The following is a 19,945-nucleotide window of genomic DNA, read 5'->3' on the forward strand; positions in this document are numbered from 1 at the left end:
TATGTATGTATGTATGTATGTATGTATGTATGTATGTATGTATGTATGTATGTATGTATGTATGTATGTATGTATGTGCCGCGTAACAGACTCGCACTTGGGCTGTAATGCTTACTCACAAGATTAAAATGTCGTTAGACTTTGATGCAAATGCATATTCAGACACAGTCATGCACTCAATTAGTCAACCTGACCAAAAAAATAAAATCACTGCCAGATAATGTTACAATAATGCAGTAGCACCTGTCTAAATCTGTTGACAGTGAAATAAAAGCCGATGTACCAAACATAATTACAAGAAGCCCTGCCGCCGTTACTTTTTACATCGCTAAATTCAGAGAGATGCTCTTTGTTAGAAATCATTTTAGATCCATTACTTAAAAGAATATTTCACTATACGTTTCTCAGCGAAGTACAGCTGGGGTCTATCTCAGTGAGGTTGCCAGGTTTGGTACCATTTTGCCTGAACATAGACCAAAACACAAACTTACCAACTATATCGGACAGCCCATGCTGGATGGAGACAAAGTAGTGGGCAAATGGGCTGCATGACACTTATTATTGAAAGTTCAAACGGCGTGTGTAGGCCTTGCTGGATACACGGGACCCTTTCTGTGGATGTCCGACCGCTGTGATTACTTTTTTTCATGTCATTGGATTACGGCAAAATACAGATCTTAACGTTTCATGGTGTAATAGCACTTTTTCTGCGTTTGATATCGCAACAGACTGTAGATCAAACACTGATTAATCACTGTTACATTTTAGTTGAATTTAAGTGCCGGGGCATCCCGCTACCGTCTGTCTATTGTATTCCAAGACAGCCGTGCGGCGAATGGAATTCAGAAGGGCCAATTGTTACAATGTAATTTAAAATCTGCTTTAAAAATAAACATATATATATATATATATATATATATATATATATATATATATATATATATATATATATATATATATATAAATGAAAAAAATAGACATATGTTTATTTGGCAAGTTTGTTTTGTCCACATGTGCTTGTGCCGTGTTCCCTAAGTGGTAGGCCAAGTGTAAAGCTGCTACAATGAGTTTATGTATTTATTTATTTATTTTTGTCCCCCTTGCTCGAATGTCAAACTCCACCTATGCCTTTGGAGGGCTCTAGCAAAGATTCTAGAGTGAATGTGATTTGTGGCACCAATACGTAGGCTACTTTCAAATATCCTTTTGGATCCTGGTGATTTGAAATTGTGCAAACTACAACATTTTCAAGGCATTGGATAAAAAGGGAGTGGTAGCATGCAAGCTCCCAAATTGACGCTCGTCTGAGAAATTGAGTTTTGCGTAACGTTTAGCCTCGGCAGCTTTACCTATATGCTAAAATATGCACTGGCTGAGGGAAGCCTAGTGACGAGTCCATAGTAACAAGTTTACGTGTTGAATTTGTTATTACCCACATACCCCCCTCTTTCTACTGCAGTCAGTTTTGTTTTAGTTTTTATTTACCAGGAGCTTTATTTATTTCTCTTTCTGCAGGTTCGTCAGCACCTGTGGCAGCAACAGCGAGTCGAGTGACCGAGCTTCAGCCAGACCGGCTTTACCTGTACATGGAGACCCCCAGCTGGGCAGGTGAGCCTCTCTACGATCCCTTTTAGCCCCTCATGTCCGTGCGTGGCTTAAGTTACCACCACTTCTAGTTTAGGTTTGTTTTCTCTGGACTGAGCCCTGGTGGGATTTGATTTATTTGAGTTGTTTAGGTTCACACTGCCCGAACCCTGGCTTGGAGTCCAAATGTTCAATTTGCTTTGAGATTCCAGAAAATAGTGGAGAATTAGAAAGTAAGATTTTTAAGACTCCCTTTTTCTTGAAACTCCCAAACCTCATTAACTATTAAAACTAGGTGCAGCTTATATGAAGCATCTGTAACTTCATGGCCTACAGTATTTTCTTCTTTATTTTACTCAAAAAATCTATTTTGGTGCATCGTCTTCGGTAACAATTCCCAAAGAAACCAACCTGATATTCCAGTTTGAAAACCAATGACAGGTGTCAGCCAGGTGTTAGCTAAGTTCATGTTGGTTAGGTTCAAGAATACAAAAAACTTAGTTAGGGTAAGGCCATAGTTTGAGTTAAAGAAACTATTTTTTTAAAGTTAAGGAAAGAAACCTATGTTTTCTGTCTAGTAGGAAACCGGAAACAAACCGTTGTCTCCCTTACTTAACAGTGAAGCTTGATTTATGGATGTGCGAAGGCTCCACGCAGATCTTTTGCCATACATAAGTGGCCTGAAGTTTATACTTGTGCGTTGGTGTGTGCATTGATCTCTTTAAGAGAATAGCAGGACCGGTGTGTGTGTGTGTGTGTGTGTGTGTGTGTGTGTGTGTGTGTGTGTGTGTGTGGAGTGTGTGGTAGAGCAAATGCGAGAGTGACGGCAATTAGAGCGAGTACTGATTCCAGCCTACCTGCTTATGTAGCCACGGCGTCGATTTAACACAGAAGCATAAATCACGCTTGACTCTTTTGCTGACATCCAGCGGTTGAACTTCTTACCACGCTGCCACGACACCCGGTTATAATGTATCCCACAAAATGTTAAAATACGGTTGCTGTCTGTCTAACTTGCATATAAAATATATATGAAACTTAACAGTAAGCAACGTTACTGTACTAGACCATCTTCAAGCACAATGCCACACAATGTTGAATCTAAATACCTACACTCTGTTATACACGAGTAACCAAGTGCCCCGCAGTTTGAGGGAACGCCCTATCGCTGTGGATGAACCCTGACTGTTATAAAGCCTGTATGCATGCATGCCTTTGCTCTCCCCTATTCGGCCATATTGCACTAATGTGTGCTGGTTAAGAAGCGGAAGACTAGAGAAGAACTCTTATCCATATGCCTGAGAGCCCAGGAGTCCGCGTGATCTCTCCCCAGATGGAGTCCTCTGCCTCCCCGCCCAGCCTCTGCGGGGCCATATAGCAGGTGGCAGCAAGGATCAATGGGCCTCCGCCATTACCTCCTCTCTACTTCACATCTCCAGCCTTATCTCCAGAGGTGGGGGGGGGGGGCGCGGGGCACATAGCGCATCTAGCTGCAGCACACCGGGAGAAATAGGGACGTTTTCCATTAGTCTAATTGCTCTGTTATAGTTCTATATTATTGCCGTGATCACCACTGTGGCTGGGTAATGATGGACCTCCCGTGCCCCCACGTATAGCTGGTGGGTGTTATGTCTCCCCCGTCACCACCCATAGAAACTGCACTTGCAGTGGGTGTGTGAGGAGAGACCGAAACTCAACGCTGAGCAAGAAAACCAGAGGATAAACAACCCAAAAAGCAAAAAAAGAGAAAGAGGGAGAGAGAAAGAGCTGTTCAAATGTTTTGATTTAAGAGTTTAATCAAATAGCCGCAGCTATTTACATTCTCAACAGGTGCGGCATTCGCCTGATTTATGGAACAAACACTGGAGTTCTAGTGCTTTTTCATTTGCTTCCACTACAGAAAAACTGGCAATATGGGGCTAATTTGCAATAATTTGCTGCCGCTGTGGCCACTGGTTAAGAATGTTTGTATAATCGTGATATAATAAGAAAAATGAAAATGAGTTTTTCACGCAGTTCAGGCCCTGTCAAACACAGCTCACGGACTCGCTAAATGATAATTACATTCCTCATGCACAGTATTACATTTTACCCTCTCACGTGGACTTTGTTCACGGTAAATGGGCGACAATGATTTTCATTTTAAGGGCGATATGACCCAGTATTATTCCCACAGCTGAGTTCCCGTAGTACAGTAGAATGTCCCCCCCCCAATCAGCGATTACACGAGTAGTCTTCCATCAGTCAGCAGATGAGGTGAGGATTATAATAAGTTAATTTACCCTCAAAGACTCTGCCTTTCTTCTTTTCTGTTTATAATAAGCCATTTGCATAGCGTAGTCTCTTATAATCGAGACATTGGAAGAGGTTTAGTTTAAAGCTGCGGTGGACTTATCAGTGCTGAATATTTCACGGCTGACCTGTAGCTCTCCCTACAGGTTGGCACATAAAAGCTGCTTCCTGTTTTGGATTTCCCCTCGTACAGTAGGATTGTTACTGATTATCTCTCCTCTTATTCCTTAGAAGGAGAAAATCCTTGGCCGTGATTCCTGTTAATTTCTTTTTTCTTTTTTTTTACTACAGGTATGTGTATTGATCTTTGCCTTTGCTGCAGGGGGAGTGTGTTCACTTAAAAGGAACACTGATGCAGCAGAGCTTATTAAACAAATAGGCCGGAGAACAAGGCCACAATCGCTTTGAATCATAAAGGAGGGTTGCCCGTCTTAAAGCCCCACTGTATCAAATATGAAACGCTCTGCTAACAAGGTGTGTAATCTATTTTAATCAGATCATATTTTATGAAACAAGGAGAAGGTTGAACTTAAGTAAGAGAGAAAGATGGAGATACTGGAGTGGGTTGGGGATTGTATTTTGAAATTGGATGTGACGGCCGGGGACCATGACTTGATTTTACATGCATGGCTTTATAATGAAGCCACGGCAAATGGTCAGTTATGGTTAACTTTAGGGGGAGCTGGAGCCTTGCTGTAATGGGAGGCTAATTCAGGGCCCAGAACGCCATGACAAGCTGCAGAGCAGAGCCGGAATATGGATAAGGATGTACGTTAGAGGCTCTGGAGCTGAAGTAAAGGTCTTTGTCTGCAAATTGCCGGGTTGCCTGAAGCCATAACAGGGTCAACAGCAGCGTGGCGTATTTTCCTGAGTGTTACACATACAGTGCCACTAACATAAATACAAACCAGAAACACACTCGCCCGGACGGTGAGACTCGCTAACTCGCTGAAAGTGTCACGCAGGAGTGACTTCATGTTGTCATCACAATTCAGACCATGATCCTTTTTATATACCTTTTAGACTGGCTGGGTTCATAGGCGAGTCTTTTCAATCAGGGTTTTTTTTTTTTTTTTTTCTTGTGGCCATAAATTGTTTCAGATCCTATGACAGTAGACTTGGTTATGAATATGTGTGTGTGTGTGTGTGTGTATATACACACTCCAAAGAGCTTAGGAGCCTCCCCTAGTCAGACAAGGTAATGGATATAGATATTATATACTGCTCTGGGAAGCACCACAAGATTTTTAATAATCATAAGAATACATTTAAAGCCAACACTTAAAAAATGCTTTTGATTTGAGTTTAAACTTGAAGTTGACAGTTATACAGTTCCTGGTTCTCTTTGAATTGATATTACCATTAATATTATTATTAGTAAAGGTAATTTTTAGAGAGCGATATTAGATATATACTTCTCTGGGAAACAAAAATAACAAAGCCTTGTCTGGATATCAGTGATAACAACACTAGGAAAATTGTAACATTAAATGTGACTTTGAAACTGAAGTTCCTGTTCTCCCCAACAACAACAAAAATATGCTGTTATGGCAAATAGTGCAGATATTGATCGATATCTATTAGAATAGATGGAGAGCTATTAGTCACTGCTCTGGGAAGCACCACTTGTTAGAAAAGCTTCCTGTGTACAAGGCCGGAGAATCCTCCCCCCCCCTCCCCCCCCCCCCAAGTATCGGTTACTGTTTTCACCACTACAGGAAAGCATTGAGCTCATTCATTGTTAACAATTGAAGATAAAGTATACGTTTTCCCTTTTTTTGTCATGTTACGGTAAATGCTCCAGATTTCTACGTTTTCAGGGCCTTGAGTGTTTCTGAGGTGGAGAGGGGGCGGGTGCAGAGAGAGGAGGAGGAGGGGTGCCTGCGTCTTTAAAAGCTAGATGGAGTGAGGGAGTGGGGCGGACGGGTGGCTGGCAGGATTGTGCTGACGGCAGGGCTTTGGTTCAGAGCATGCCCATTAGAGGGAGCCATAAATCCTGGGCTCTCTTGGCCGGGCTGTGTCAGCAGTCCACTGAATGAATTGATTTTAAACGCCACTGAAAAAAAGAGTGCAAGAGAGAGAGGTGGGGGGAGAGAGAGAGTGAGAGTGACTATTTAATTCACCCTCCGCTAGAGGCCCACACCCCGTTCCACCCCGCTTCTCAATTCTGGACTGTCGTTGAAAAGGGGGAGGAGAGAAGTCTAGAAACACTGAAACTGTCACCAGCAACAAGCCTGGGGCTACACGGCCCCCACGCGTTTGATTTAAACAGGATGGAAACACACAAACCAAATACATAATCTCAAATTCCGTACAGCATTTGTTCTTTCCCACCCCTCTAATTTTTTCCTCTCAGCCCTCTCCTTTTTATATCTCTACAGGAGAAATGAGACATATCGTAAAAAGGAAGGGAAAAAAAGGCAGCTGCATTTGAAATTCAAATGCGTTGGATTTTGAAATTGATGTATGTGTTTATTCATTTACGAGCGGCATCCATGTGTGCATGCATTTATATATTATCAGCAGCAATGAAACGCTGCACAGAAAGCTTGTAGCCAATCTTTCTCCTCCTGTGTGCGCCCCCCCCCCCACACCCCTTTGTTTCTGTCCTCGAGCCGCCGCTGCCGTGTTTAGTTGGGCACCTCAGAGAAATATGTCAGCAAACAGACACACAGTAAATTGTGCATGAGGGCCAGTCTCATTGCAGTCATACTCATCTTTTGTATCTGTAGCAACTTTGTGTTTGTCACACTTTACACCAACACTTTGCCCCCCCTCTGTGTACATACCTGTTGGATTGTCTTCAGACATTGTAGTAGTGGAGTGTGAGTGCTGTCCATTCCCGGAATGCTGTGTGGACTAGCCAGACCCTCCTCTGTTCCGCAGCGTGTGGATGGTCGGGCAAAGTACAACCATCACACCTTCACTTGTGTACCCCTGACATAATGTCTACCTACTCCTGAGAAACATATCTGGCACTTTAGCAGGTACATGTTGAAATTTCTTCATCAGCCACTTTCTTTTATTTTTTTCTTTCTCTCTTCTGGTGCTGGGCAGCTAGTATACCAAAACACTTAGCTAAAATCCAGCAGAGGTGGTAATCATTTCCTGTAGGGTTTATATCCCTGTGAGCGACCTCTTCTCTTCACACAGACTCACTTAAAACATTAGATATACAAAAAAATATTGATTAGTGGAGCTTTAATCGGTGTGACTCATGGTGTTAGTCTGTATCATGATAGTTAGCATGTAAATTAAAATAACAGTAACTGTAATCTGGTTATATCATTTCAACAGGAAATGATATGAAGGGGAGGGTGGAGAGATTTTGTGTAGATGGGGGGTGGGGGGCAGCGTCCTCTCTGGCTCATTACGCTGTTTAAAGAGCCGGTGCCTCCGAATCACCTGCCCAGCTCCACGCTTCAAACAAGCTCAGCCACCAGGGATCATACATCAACTTCTCCATCAGTCCCCCGGCGTCACTTTTTATTTTTTTTACCATCCGCCTCCCAACACACCACCACTCTCCCATACGACCAAAACAGCTAATGTGGGAAAGGGATAGCCTCGCTTGTTGAATACTGATGTCACGCCTGCTACAAAAAGAATTACAAATTAGTTACACAGCACGCCGCGTGTTGTTATGTATGTGATCTCGAATTTGGATTTGTGCACTTGCAGCATCCGGGGCCCTGTTTGAGGCCTCAACATTCCTAATGCGTGGCTCTTCAGCATGTCAAAGTACACTTCCTCATGCTTAATTAGCCACGGGCTAAGGCACGAAGAGGACTTGCTGCATATTGTAAAGATTGTGAGGATATTTCAATTTGAAAAATGGAAAAGCGCACAGGACTAAGGGCTTGATTACAAGGAGTGGGGCACACAGCCTGTACATCTTCCTCCCTCATTTCAATTATGGCTGACTGGAGGCACGGCGCTGCCACAGTCCTCAAATAAAACTAAAATATGATAAAGCTGAAGTATCAGGCCCAGGACTGCTCCACGCCTCGAGCCATGTAAGGCGCAGATACTTGGCACGTAATTACAACATTTGGCAATATTTTTTTGACGGAAGGTTCGATGTGGATGTGAGGGAGGGGGGGGGGGGGGGGGGGGGGGGGGGCATGAAGAGCCTTCATGACACATGATAAAAAGCACATTTTATTTTTGACTTCCCCTAAGGATAACAGGAGACACATGCAGCTGCCACTGCTCTGTGAAAGTGTAGTATAGCAGTGTTATTTTTAAGTTGTGAGATCATTACTCATGTTTAAGATGTGTGAGCTAAGAGAGAGGATCTGCTGTCATAACAGAGGACGGCGAGCATGGGGAGCTCCGAAAAAGAGCACGTCATTTCCAGTTATGTTTCCGATGGAAAAAATAAAATAAAGGGCCTTCTTTTGTTTCAAATAAAGCTTTATGGAATGGCATCTCAACAACCCAGGCAGCTTGTGAGCAAATCTGGTATTTTGTAACGGAGGACAGAGAAAACATGCAGTAAAGCTTATTCTCCATTCAACTCATGTTTGCCCTTTCAAACACTGCCCCGTTCGCGACCCCCCACAGATGGAGGTGTTGTGTGATGTGGCCGATTTCTCACCGTGACACCCCAACAAGGTGGAACTCCTCTGGTGCCCAGATCCCTCGGTGGCCTAAGCACCCCGTACAGCTCCCTTTTACGTCAGTGTTTATAACAGTCCGGCATGCTCGCCACACCGTCGGTGCCATGCAGGGTCAGCCTTCGGCAGATCGGGGGCTGTCCCCAGCCAGCATGGGGCAGAGTTTCCCGCTACGCTGGGGAGCATGAAGTGTGAATGTAAATTGCCGGAGGATTTGCCATGAATGTAATCTATCGTAACACGTTTCAGATTTAACCGTTAATTGCTCTGAGACTAGTCTTTGGTTCGAGGACTCTGTTTGTCGAGCTACAGCTCGCAAGATAAACAATTTAGCAATTAAATTTAGCAGAACCACATGTTTATGAGACGTGTGTATTGGGACCTGACATGTCAACTCTCTAGAGGGATGTCAGTGTTATCTCTTTATAAATCGTCTCTCGTGACTGTGAGGGGCTCCAAATGAATAGCACCAATGTGGCTGTTAAAAAGAAGTAAGTAGTTAGTTTTAATTTCTGCTTTCTTACTTTTTTAGATTTTTGAATATTGATTAAAATGAAAGCGAAACACTTTGAAGTCCAACATTTCTGATTTTAAGTTATGCACCATTCAGAGGAGGAGAACTGGTGCATTTGGTGCAAGTATATTGTATATTTCAATTATTTTGTAGATTGAAGTACATAATATATCACTTTGTACAGTAGATCCAATCCTGCTCATTAAATGTGAAAAACAACGGACGCCTTCTACTCTTTCTCTGGCATGGTTTACTGGACTTCGCCGGAGCTCCTTAGATAAATAATATCAGGCTCCTTGTTGTTTTTTTATGTTGTTTTTTATTTATTTAATCTTGGACAGTTGAAGTAGCTCTAGCAACTGCCTTTTTCAAGGCAAAGGAGGAAACATTTCGCAGAGGGAAGAGCCGCTGCAGCAAAAAATCAAGAACAATTCCGGCCCCTTCACTCGTCACAGTGTGGGGGATTCAATCAAACGTCTGCCCTATGACCTGTTATCGAAGAAACAAACAGCCAGCAGAGTCTCCACAGACCAAAGCCATCAGAGGAGGGGCGGCCTTGTGTGCAAGCTAAACCGTGGCACCTTTTCTGAGAGCTTCCATCATGGAAAAATTGTTAGTTGTCGCAGTGGAGAGTGACTAGCATGGCGGTACATTGATACATCGATGCAGTGAATGCCTTGGACAGTGCAGTAAAAGTGCTGAGGTTGAAATTAAGCTGTTATCTCTGGCATGTATCACTAGGGAGGCAAGGAGCAGTGGTGCAAAGGCAAGCAGCCTGTTTGCTTTACTGTTATTGCCTCTGCACGTCCTTCCTCGTCTCACTCCTCCTCGCGCTCGGACATTTTAAATGCAACTCTCAAGTTTGTTCGTCTTTGATGTTTCGGTGGGGGGGGGGACTGACTATCTCTCCTGTTTTGAAAAACATCAGTCGTCTCTTTGTTTTTGCAAACTCCAATTTAACATAGCCACATTTTGGCATCAATATCACAGCACCACCTTAACTTTAAGAAATCATTGAATAACCAGAAGCACCTAAGACCATCACTGGGGAAATTGGTGGCCTGATGCTCATTATTTTCCCATTTTATTTGCCAAAAGGAAGCAATGTATTGGTGTTCATTTCAAACACTAGAAAATGGGTCAAAGTTTGCATTTAAGAAGTGAAAGAAAAGTTTTGGTGAAAATTGTAGTTTAGCCATGTGTTGTTTTCTACTTAGGTGTTGCAGTTAGTTATACGATTGAATTTGAATTCAAGACTTGAACTCAAGAGTTACTCTGGCATCGAGTAAAGCTGCTCATTAACTGCTTAATGAGCTACCCTTGTAGCCGAGCTGCACCAATCACATCGGTTTATCAGATGTAGGCGGGGGCAAGAGGCAAGCTAAACAGATGACATTTCAATGTAGCAGTTAGCTCCGCTGGTAGCTAAGCGTATGGGGCTCTGGATACGTCACCCTGTGTGTTGTTGTGATTGGTTGTAGTATTATCCAATTGCATGCAGTGAGATTTTCAAATGCACGCTTGGTGCCGCCCCTCGAGATGGGCAACTTTCATTACTCAATGCCAGAACCTTAGCCTTTCGGATATGGGTCTGGATTTCCAGGCTAGCATTAATCTGGTAGAGGGCACTGTTCTGTCAGTGCAAGTCGAGCGTCAGAACTCCTTCCCACAGTTTCTGATTAATCATTTGCTTTCTACTAATTTCTCATATAAAATAAGGAACTCAACTTTAATCTGAAGAAGCCAACATCAACCACTGCCACAAACCTTTCAGTGGCATGAGCTGGATTCCTCTAATGGTCTCATTTGTATCCAAGTGAGGTAAACAAATGTATCACAATTAATTTGACAATGATGTATTCATGTTAAAAAATGCTGTGCATAGCACCTTTTTCCAACAAAAAAAAACTCTTTCAATGCATATTATCATAAAGTTGACTGTGAGTCATACCCCTAAGACACCACCAACAATTGGTTGATGTGACAAGATAATGACAAAAATCAACCGATTGGTCTTTAAAGATGGAGCAGAGATACCGTCCTTCAAATATCTGGACCGTTTTGTGTTTTCAGATTTCCTCAACACATGAAGGGCATTATGTTTCTGGGTCCTGAGTTAAGTTTGCTTGTTAAAAGTTAGGGACGCTCGTACGTCATATTTGTCTTCCTCCGGTGCAGTGAGTGAGGGGAACATAGGTGGGGGTGCTGGTTCCGTCACGCCGCGCTGACACCCCCATGAGTAATCTGGCGCATGATAAACAGAGGGTCGAGGTGTCACGGGAACACCTCAGCGACTGGCACAAGGGTAATTACTCTTCCTGCGTGGGTGCAACTCAAAATTTTTGAACCTTTTCTTTCTCCAATCATACTTGATGGATTGAGTGGAGGAGGGCGATCATCTGGTTCTTAGCAGGCTCACTGAGCGTGGTAGGCCTCTGTTGATTAATGATATCTGCTGCAAGTCACCAAAAGCGGAAATTAAGTATTTCTGTTTAAATGTAACATTTGTCTCCTTTGCTGGTGTTGAGAAAGGCATTTGTCAAAATCCCCAGGCTTTGGAGAAAGGTGGATTTCCTCTGGGAGCATGCTGGGAATTACTCCCTACTTTCACATTAATGGCATGCAGTGTTCCTGTTTTATACCTTGAATCTACTTTTCACCCCTTTTACCTTTGAGACATATTTTTGAAAATGGGATTGTTCCTCCACTATGTGGCAGTTTAGGATTAAACAAAATTGAAAAATTAAACTTTGACATATACCAGTCTGTGATAATTCATCAACATACATTCCTCTAATCTTTGACAAATTAGTCAAAATGATTCATTGTTTTTGCTTAAGATTTCATAGAATTTGCATAGGCTAAGAAGATGTAACACAAAACTGTGTGATTACTCCTATTTTATGCTTTGTAAACTGGCAAAACCGACCGGGCCAGTTTTAAACAACAAGTGCATGGTAGACTGGGAGAAAACGGGTGGAGCATGTTGTTGTAGATTTTTACATAAAGATGAGGAATGACCTTGGCTGTATGAAAGGAAGTGATTCCTGAATGCATTTCTGTCTGTAGTGGGGGCACATGGGAGGGGTTCTGGTGGTTTCACTGGTTGAGTTGGGTTACCGTTTTGTACCGATGGCAAGCTCTGGCGTGCTGGAACCGAATAGACTCTGGCTCCTGAGGAGACTAATGGTTACAGGGCCTGGCCATCGTCCAGTGCTGCCCCAGCCACTGCCTCTCCCGTCGCTGGGATATCATTACCTCCAATGTGTTACATCAGACTCGCTTGGTCAGGCTCTGAAACAGTCAATACTCCACAATTTAGAAAATCAGCCAAGTTTGCAGAAACAAAGAGGCAATATCGGAAATAAAGACGGATATATAATCTGATGCCAAGCATTTTTTCATGCTGGGTGAATTATTTGTTGTCCGGAAGGTGGGGACGTGGAGGGGGCTAGAGGGGAAGGAGGGAGGGAGCCAGGGATCTGTCAGGGGTTAGAGGAGGTGGTCGAACGGCCTGAATAAACGTGCAAATCACAGCTTCCAACCACTGACCCTCCCCGTCTCATACAAGCTGCCTCTACTTTTTTTCCATCAATGGAAATCTAATTGCTTGAAAAGCGATCAATGGAAACTAAATTGGTTTTGTGTGGAAGCGCGCATGGAATAAGCTCTGAGCTGTTTTAATGTGTGTTGCTTTTGCATCTTAAATCACAGTAATATTTGGAGTGGGGCCCCCGCTCTCCGGAGGGGGGTAAAGTTTGGTCGTGTCAAGACACCGGGGAAGAGGCACTCAATCAAGCTCCTAATAAAAATCACAGACTTAATTGTTTTTCCAAACTCATAAATCGTCCAACTTAATGGGTTAATATTAAGACTTATACGAGGGCGTTGGGGTGCTTGTTACAGAGCGGCCGGGAGCTCCTCGTTGTGGAGCTGCGACCACTGATAACCCTCTAGTGATCTGATATGACTAATCCCCTCTAATCCTTAATACACTCCTTAACATGCTCCTAAGTGACAGCAGTCGATATGGGTGCACTTCTCTGTCTTATCGCTGATCTCTTTGTCTTTGTACCCTCTCTGCAGTGGAAATTCACTCTTCCACTCATCCTTTTGACCGCCGATCACTGGCACATCTGCACCAGTGTCGCACATTTGAGCTCTGAGTGCTCCTTGATAAGCAAAGGGCTTGATCAGAGTTTTGAAATTGCACCTACTTGTGGGGTTACTGAAGGGCTAGCTGTAAGGGAAGAGCGTGGTGGGGGAATGGTAGAAAGCTAAGCCTTTTTTTTTTCTACCGCAGTATCCAGAACGGCTGCTTTTCTCCCCACTTGTCGTTCCCGGCGGACAGCTAGATGGACTGCTCAGGAGGTTGGGATGCGGCTGGTGCCCGCCGATCGTGTAGCCATACCCAGGGAAGAACAGTCCCAGCAAAGTAATTTATTGACAGCATTGAGATGTGTTTCTGGCCAGGTGCTTCTCTCAGCCATCCCTCAGGTGCTTATCTATCAGTTATCAGTGCAGACAGAGCACAGACCCAGGTTGTATTTCTGTCTGCTATTGTAATTACATTGTAATTGATCCGAGGGTTTGCTGGGCAGTGCCCATGCAGTAACTCTGGAAGGGCTTTCTTTTCTCGTGTTATCTGGAGAAGTGCTATAGTATCGTTGTAAGCAAACCCTTGTGATTTTTTTTACAACCTGCTGTTGTCGGACCAAAAACCTCTCCATAAAAGTAAAAAAAAAAAAAAAAAAGATTACACGGCAGACCTAATGAAACTAAAAAGACAAGATTGCGTTTTTATTGAAAGTAATCAAGTGGACATACGAAAAACAAAAACACAGAAAAACAAATGTTGATTTGTGGCCATGTGCACATTTCATTCTGTTTGAAAAAAGCTCAGACAGAACCCACATGTCAATGGCTGCTTTATTGGAATGATTGCTGATCCCGTAAATCAGACACTGTGTCTTTTCAGTATGTGCGCCATCACTTCTAGCAACAACAAACTGCGCGGTTTGTGTATCATTCCAATCACGCATATTAACCAGCCCTCGCCACCCATCAATCTTCCCCGGCGCCATTTTGTAACTCATGCTGAAATGATGTTATAAATGATGTTTGAAAATATCCCCACGCCGCCCTGCATCAGCAGTCTGAAGGCCTATCAGATGTTCTCCACACACATCTGTGAGCTGTATTCACCTCCGGGAAATTAGCAATCAACCTTTTACTAGCCAACACCTGTATAAGGAACACAACATTTCCCACATCCAGCCGCTCCTAATGTCAGGTCACACACTCTCGCACGCCCGTTGTGTTGAAAATGTTATTGTTATGTCAATAGTAATTTTACATTCCTAATCAGTGTCGTGGCATGTAATTTGCATATCGTCTACTTCTGATAACAACAGCCTTGAAGCGGGGCTGAAACCATCTGAAACCATCGTTCGTCCATGCTGTTGCAGCTCTTAAAGCTCTTGTGCAGTCTAATGTAAGTATGTACGCTCTCCCTCATGATCCCTCATTTATCATTTTGACACCGGCTACTTTTTTGAAGTGGAGAAAAATGTTGCAGTCAGCTCTTCCTTTGGTCTCGGAAAATATGTGCGAATGAGTGTGTGTATGTTGCGCATGTGTGTTTTCCAACTGCTTGTAGAAGATAGAGAAGGTGTGTGTGTGTGTGTCTGTGTGTGCATGTGCGTGTGTGTGTGTGCGTGTGTGTGTGTGTGTGTGTGCCTGTACATTATTGTGTGCTTGTGTACATGCATCAGTATGATTAAGGAGCATGTGAACATGGCACTGGCTATTTACTGCTGATAAACCAAAGTGTGCATTTGTTGTTGTGTTGCATCGCAATTCCATAGTTGCTTGTTATTCTCATTCCTATGCTCCATCTATCCTGCTTTATGGAAGACAAATTGCATCCTATTTTAAGAAGCGTGTTGACCCGATACAGAAACAAAACATTTTTTCTATCGGACACCGTTTTAACTCACTTAAGTCAACTTCATGTAACCACCCAGTGTCACTCAGTGCAATTATGGCACAGTAACACGGTTTAGCACAACTCCTGACATTTACCTGAGCTCGGTCTAATATCCCTGTTAAATTGCATCAATAGATATCTGAATAGATATCTATATTGATTGCCGTGGAATCGATTGCTGACATTATGATCCTTCTTCCAGTGTGCTGGTGGAGAGCCTCTGATAAACAGTCTGATCCATCGAGCTGCACAGGGGGATAATGTTACTTGGCGTTTCTGTTGCCTTGTGCGTGCGTGCGTGTGTGCATGTGTGTGTGTATGGAGTGTGTCATGGCAGGTTACAAATGAGTTTGTTTGTGTTCTGGCCGCAGAAACCTTTTATGCCCTGGGCTGTGTGTTGTGTGGGTGGGTCTTGGTGAATGTGATAGAGACTAAGCATCTGTGTGTGTGTGTGTGTGTGTGTGTGTGTGTGTGTGTGTGTGTGTGTGTGTGTGTGTGTGTGTGTGTGTGTGTGTGTGTGTGTGTGTGTGTGTGTGTGTGTGTGTGTGTGCGCGCGCGCGCCCAAATAGCTCTATATGAGTGGGATGGTTATAGTTTTGAGGTACCTTTTTAGTATGTTGCCTGTTGTTACCACCCTAAGCCATATAGTTTCCTGTCCACTCGATTTCGATCCCCGTGCTCGCGCTGGGGTCAAGCAGGTAACCTATTGGTAAAAGTGCCTTGCGTGCCAATAAATGCCTAGCAGTATTAATCACATAGGAGCCCTGACTCTGTGAAGAGGTCAATGCTTTAAAGGGCACCAAGAGAGCTGCCTAAGACTGAAATACAGCCAGGGCATCTTTCCGGTTGAATGTACCAAAAGTTTTATTAGTTCCCCCAATGAGGTCAGTCTGCCCTGCATAAATGAAATCTGTCGATATCCCATTATAGGCTTTTGGAACTTGATTGTGAGGCATCTGTCAGATGCATATTTCATTCTAAATTTAGTTAGCTGGCTGTAAGTAATGCATACATCACAACCACTTTATTTCCCAGTGTACACGGCTGCAGAACATCTGTTTTCCTATTAAGTGAAAGATGAAATATTAATCTGAAAGCAGATCTGGTGCGAGTCAATCACTGACACACCGCAGTGACAGCTGCTGTGAAAAGTAACACCAGCATGTCAGGTGTCTGCTTCGATACATCTGATCACGACACCAACACACACTGTAGCTCAGAGCCAAAACATGAATGGGTTCACCGGATCAAATGGACTGTTTTATTAACGGAGTCAATCTATGCTGGTAATTGGAGAGCTGTTACAGTTAGAGAAGTGTAGTGTTGGTGTTTGGTCAAAAGGAAGATGCTCACATCCTGACATTTGCCTCAGTGCTACAGTTCAGCTAGTAGCAAGAAAACCCAGGAACGCATGGGCCATGAAATACAGGTAATAGCCAATGTCTTGCTGAATTGTAGAACGCTATAGTTAGGGGGGTGCAATTAATCAAATTTTGATTGCAATTTTGGCTCCTACCAATCACAAAAAACAGTGTCATCCAGAAAAACAGTGATCTTGCACATTACGTTTTGCATGTAAATGCTTATTTTGTCTTTTATAGTGAAGAGTAATTCTAAAGGTAACAGGAAAAGTATTTAGGGAAATGTCATAGTTCAAGGTGTTTTCACTGTTGATTTGTGTAAGAGTTTCACAGTTTTTTTATTTTCAGTAAAAGCAATATCTTTCTAAAAGTCAACAGGTAATTTGGTTACATGACACGATTTAAAAAATGACCAAAATAGTTCCCATAATCCCTACTACTACTTTCAGAAATAAAAGTGGCCACAATCAACATTGGTTAAATGGTTGGGTATGGAAAGAGAAAGACACTGATGACCATTATTATCATCGAAATTAGTAATCTGCGTCGGCTCAAAGTCATTACCGTGTGGGACTGCGTTAACCAATGTGCACAATCAATACAATGTGTGCTCCACATGTTATTGTCCGTCTGCTTGTATGAGCATGCCGGATGGTTAGAAAACAGGACTTCTGATAAACTGCATGTGATGTAATGTTACATAGACAAATTTTAATCACATGAAACCAAAATCTAAGTTTAGCTCAGTACAAAGAAAATGGATAGCATAAGGGATAGATTTAGCCTTACTCACTAAATACGCCATCATTGAATGTATCAATCCGCTCGATGAATTCATTGAACAAACAGAGATCTATACTATGCAATTACTGCCCCTCTAAATAGCCCCTGGGAATACTTGAAAAGCTAATTGTATGTCAATTTCGCTCAAAGGCAAATTCTATTGATCCACAGCATTTGAAGAATTTTGTTTTTGACTCGGTTGCCAGGTGACTGGTACTAGAGCTTGGCTGCAGGTGGCTGTATTGAATGTTTCTCATAATCTAGAATAATGAGCACTGCCATGTTTATTTTAAAATGATGTGACCAATTGTGATCCCAGATAACAACAGCATGTGCATTTTGCATTTCAGCATTAATAAATCATCAGATCGATAGATAGATAGATTTCTTTTTTGTGATCCAAACTTTGGAAATTACAGTGTCACGGAAGCAAAATATCAGACACACAGCACGCACACAGATTATATAATTATAGGATACAACACACATTAAATATTAAATAGGATAGAATAAAGGAACAAACATAAAAAATAAATAGGATAAATAAATACAAAGTGGAGAATGCACAACACATATACAATGTTTAACATTTATATTATATACAGTAGAACATTCATTAGGCTATTCACAAGACACCACTTCTCCAGCCTCTACATTGCAGGCTTGTGCAAAATTCAGAACTGGCCCCAATTCAATCATGAATTTGAAGTGAACTGACTCCGCCGAACCAGAAGTTGAATTTGAATTGGAATGACAGAATCTTACATACATTTAGTGTTAGGAATGTTACTTTGGAAATGTAATTGCTTACCGTTACCCATTGTAAATGTGGTTTGGATGTAATGTGTAATACACGTTCTTGAGTAGAGACCCCAACACTGATGATATCAAATATCAATAGCATAATAACATCAAGAGATGATTTTCAAAATAAGACGTAGATACCTTTTGGAATTTGATGTAGCGTTGATGGAGCCACAGATTGGAAAGCTGCAGTGTATGCATATGGCTCTGTGGTTTCCAGGTGTTCTTGTTGGAATTGGTTCTTCAAAATAAACTTGTGCTATTATTGTCCATGTCGCTGTTATTACAGGGGTCAGATTCTAAACGTTTGTAATCTGAAGTTGTAAGGGACTTCTGAAACTTAAAAAGTCCAGTGTTGACCATCAAATTGTGTAGAAAAGAAGCTTTCAAACAAATGTCCAACTCAAATTGATTGGCAACCTTTTTATATACTTGGTTAAAGCATTCTGGGAAATGGAGTCATGTTTCATCATGTTCCACAAAATTAAAATTATTAATAAAAACGTAATTATTTGTTCTATGACTAGCGCTTTTAACATTCATTGCTTGGGGAAAACATTTCCTGTTAATGTATTCTGTACATATTGTTCAATATAATATAATTTATAGAATATGTAACACATGTACTGTAAAGCTTCATTGTTAAACACTTCACTTAAATTATTTACCAGGTATGAATTTCTTAGAATTTTTTTTTAATTACAATTCTGTTTCTTCTAATTCAAATTTGAATTGTAATTCTAGATGCTGTTTTTGACATCAATTCAAATTCTATTCAAATTCAAGAATTGAATTGGAATTTAGGAGTCATTAAGTCATTTTAATTCTGAATTGTGCACAAGCCTGCTACATTTTGTGTTAATATTGTGAATCAGCAGGATGTATACGGCAGGAAAATTGCTTCATAGCATTCTGATACAAAAGCCATATTAGTTTACAGCACTAACTTTATATTAGTAAAATATCCCCAATATGAGTAGTTTCTGCTGTGCTGGTATGAACGATTAGTGTGCAGTAGCATCATTTGCTTTTGAAATTATACAATGGGATGTAGACCTCCAACAAGGAAGCAAAATCCCCTTATCTTCTGTATCCTGAAATTATGATACACTGGAAAAATAAGTTGTTCTAAAGGTCCCATATTGTGCTCATTTTCAGGTTCATACATGTATTTGGGGTTTCTACTGGAACATGTTTACATGCATTAATGTTAAAAAAAAAACATTATTTCCTTCCTGAAAACTTCTAGATGGCTCTGATTGGTCAGCGTTTTCTGTTCTTCCACATCTGTGCTCTGTGTCTCTGCGTTGTCATTGCAGCCAGGGAAATGAGAGTAACGGCGCTGTAGCTGCACTTTCTACCTTACATTGTACTTAGTTTTGTTGTGACATCACAATCGTACAGAAGACCCAAAGGACTTGTTTAAAGGCACGGTTTCTGTATACAGGCTGTGTGTTATGTCTCTGTGGATTGAGCAATTGATACTTTCACAATACCTATATAGCACCTCGACCTGCTATAAAATACAAAAAAGACAAAGAAATCTCACTTTTAGAACTGAATTGTGGACTGAATTGTGGACATACAGTATACAATATGTCCCAGATTAGATTACATGAGAAAATCACATTAATGGTGCATAATACTAAGTGAAATATCCTTCACAAAACACACAGTAGCTCAGTCAGTGGGGAGTTGGGTTGGGAAGCAGAGGGTTGCGGTTCAGGTCCCAGTGTGGACCAAAGTCCAGAGTGGTGGATTGGTAGCTGAAAACATGCCACTTCTTGTGGGCACTTCCAGGTGGCAAGGCACAGTAACCCCCCCCCCTTCCATTAAGGGGGGGGGTTAGGAGGCCCGCGGCAGGGCTGCACTGTCCGTCCCCGCAGATTTCCCCTAAGGCCCGGCTGTGTGCCGACACGGGCAGAACTGTCCTCTCTCTTGAGCTAAAGACGCTTGGACATTAGCATACACAGGTTGTCACGGGTAAATGAATGACAAG

General features: G+C 42.2%; 1 protein-coding gene across 6 annotated transcripts in view; it reads left to right on the plus strand.

The window, feature by feature from the left end:
- Positions 1-19,945, plus strand: part of LOC117958594 (RNA binding protein fox-1 homolog 3-like) — a 407,104-nt gene that overhangs the window by 204,556 nt on the left and 182,603 nt on the right. For all 6 annotated transcript variants that reach the window (XM_034895077.1, XM_034895075.1, XM_034895078.1 and 3 more), the window contains one exon: positions 1,516-1,608. In XM_034895077.1, the coding sequence (XP_034750968.1) occupies positions 1,587-1,608 (22 nt within the window). In that variant the 5' untranslated portion in view covers positions 1,516-1,586. The remainder of the gene's footprint in view (positions 1-1,515; positions 1,609-19,945) is intronic.

Source organism: Etheostoma cragini, chromosome 15 (assembly GCF_013103735.1).
Source record: "Etheostoma cragini isolate CJK2018 chromosome 15, CSU_Ecrag_1.0, whole genome shotgun sequence".
Classification (NCBI taxonomy): Eukaryota; Metazoa; Chordata; class Actinopteri; order Perciformes; family Percidae; genus Etheostoma; species Etheostoma cragini.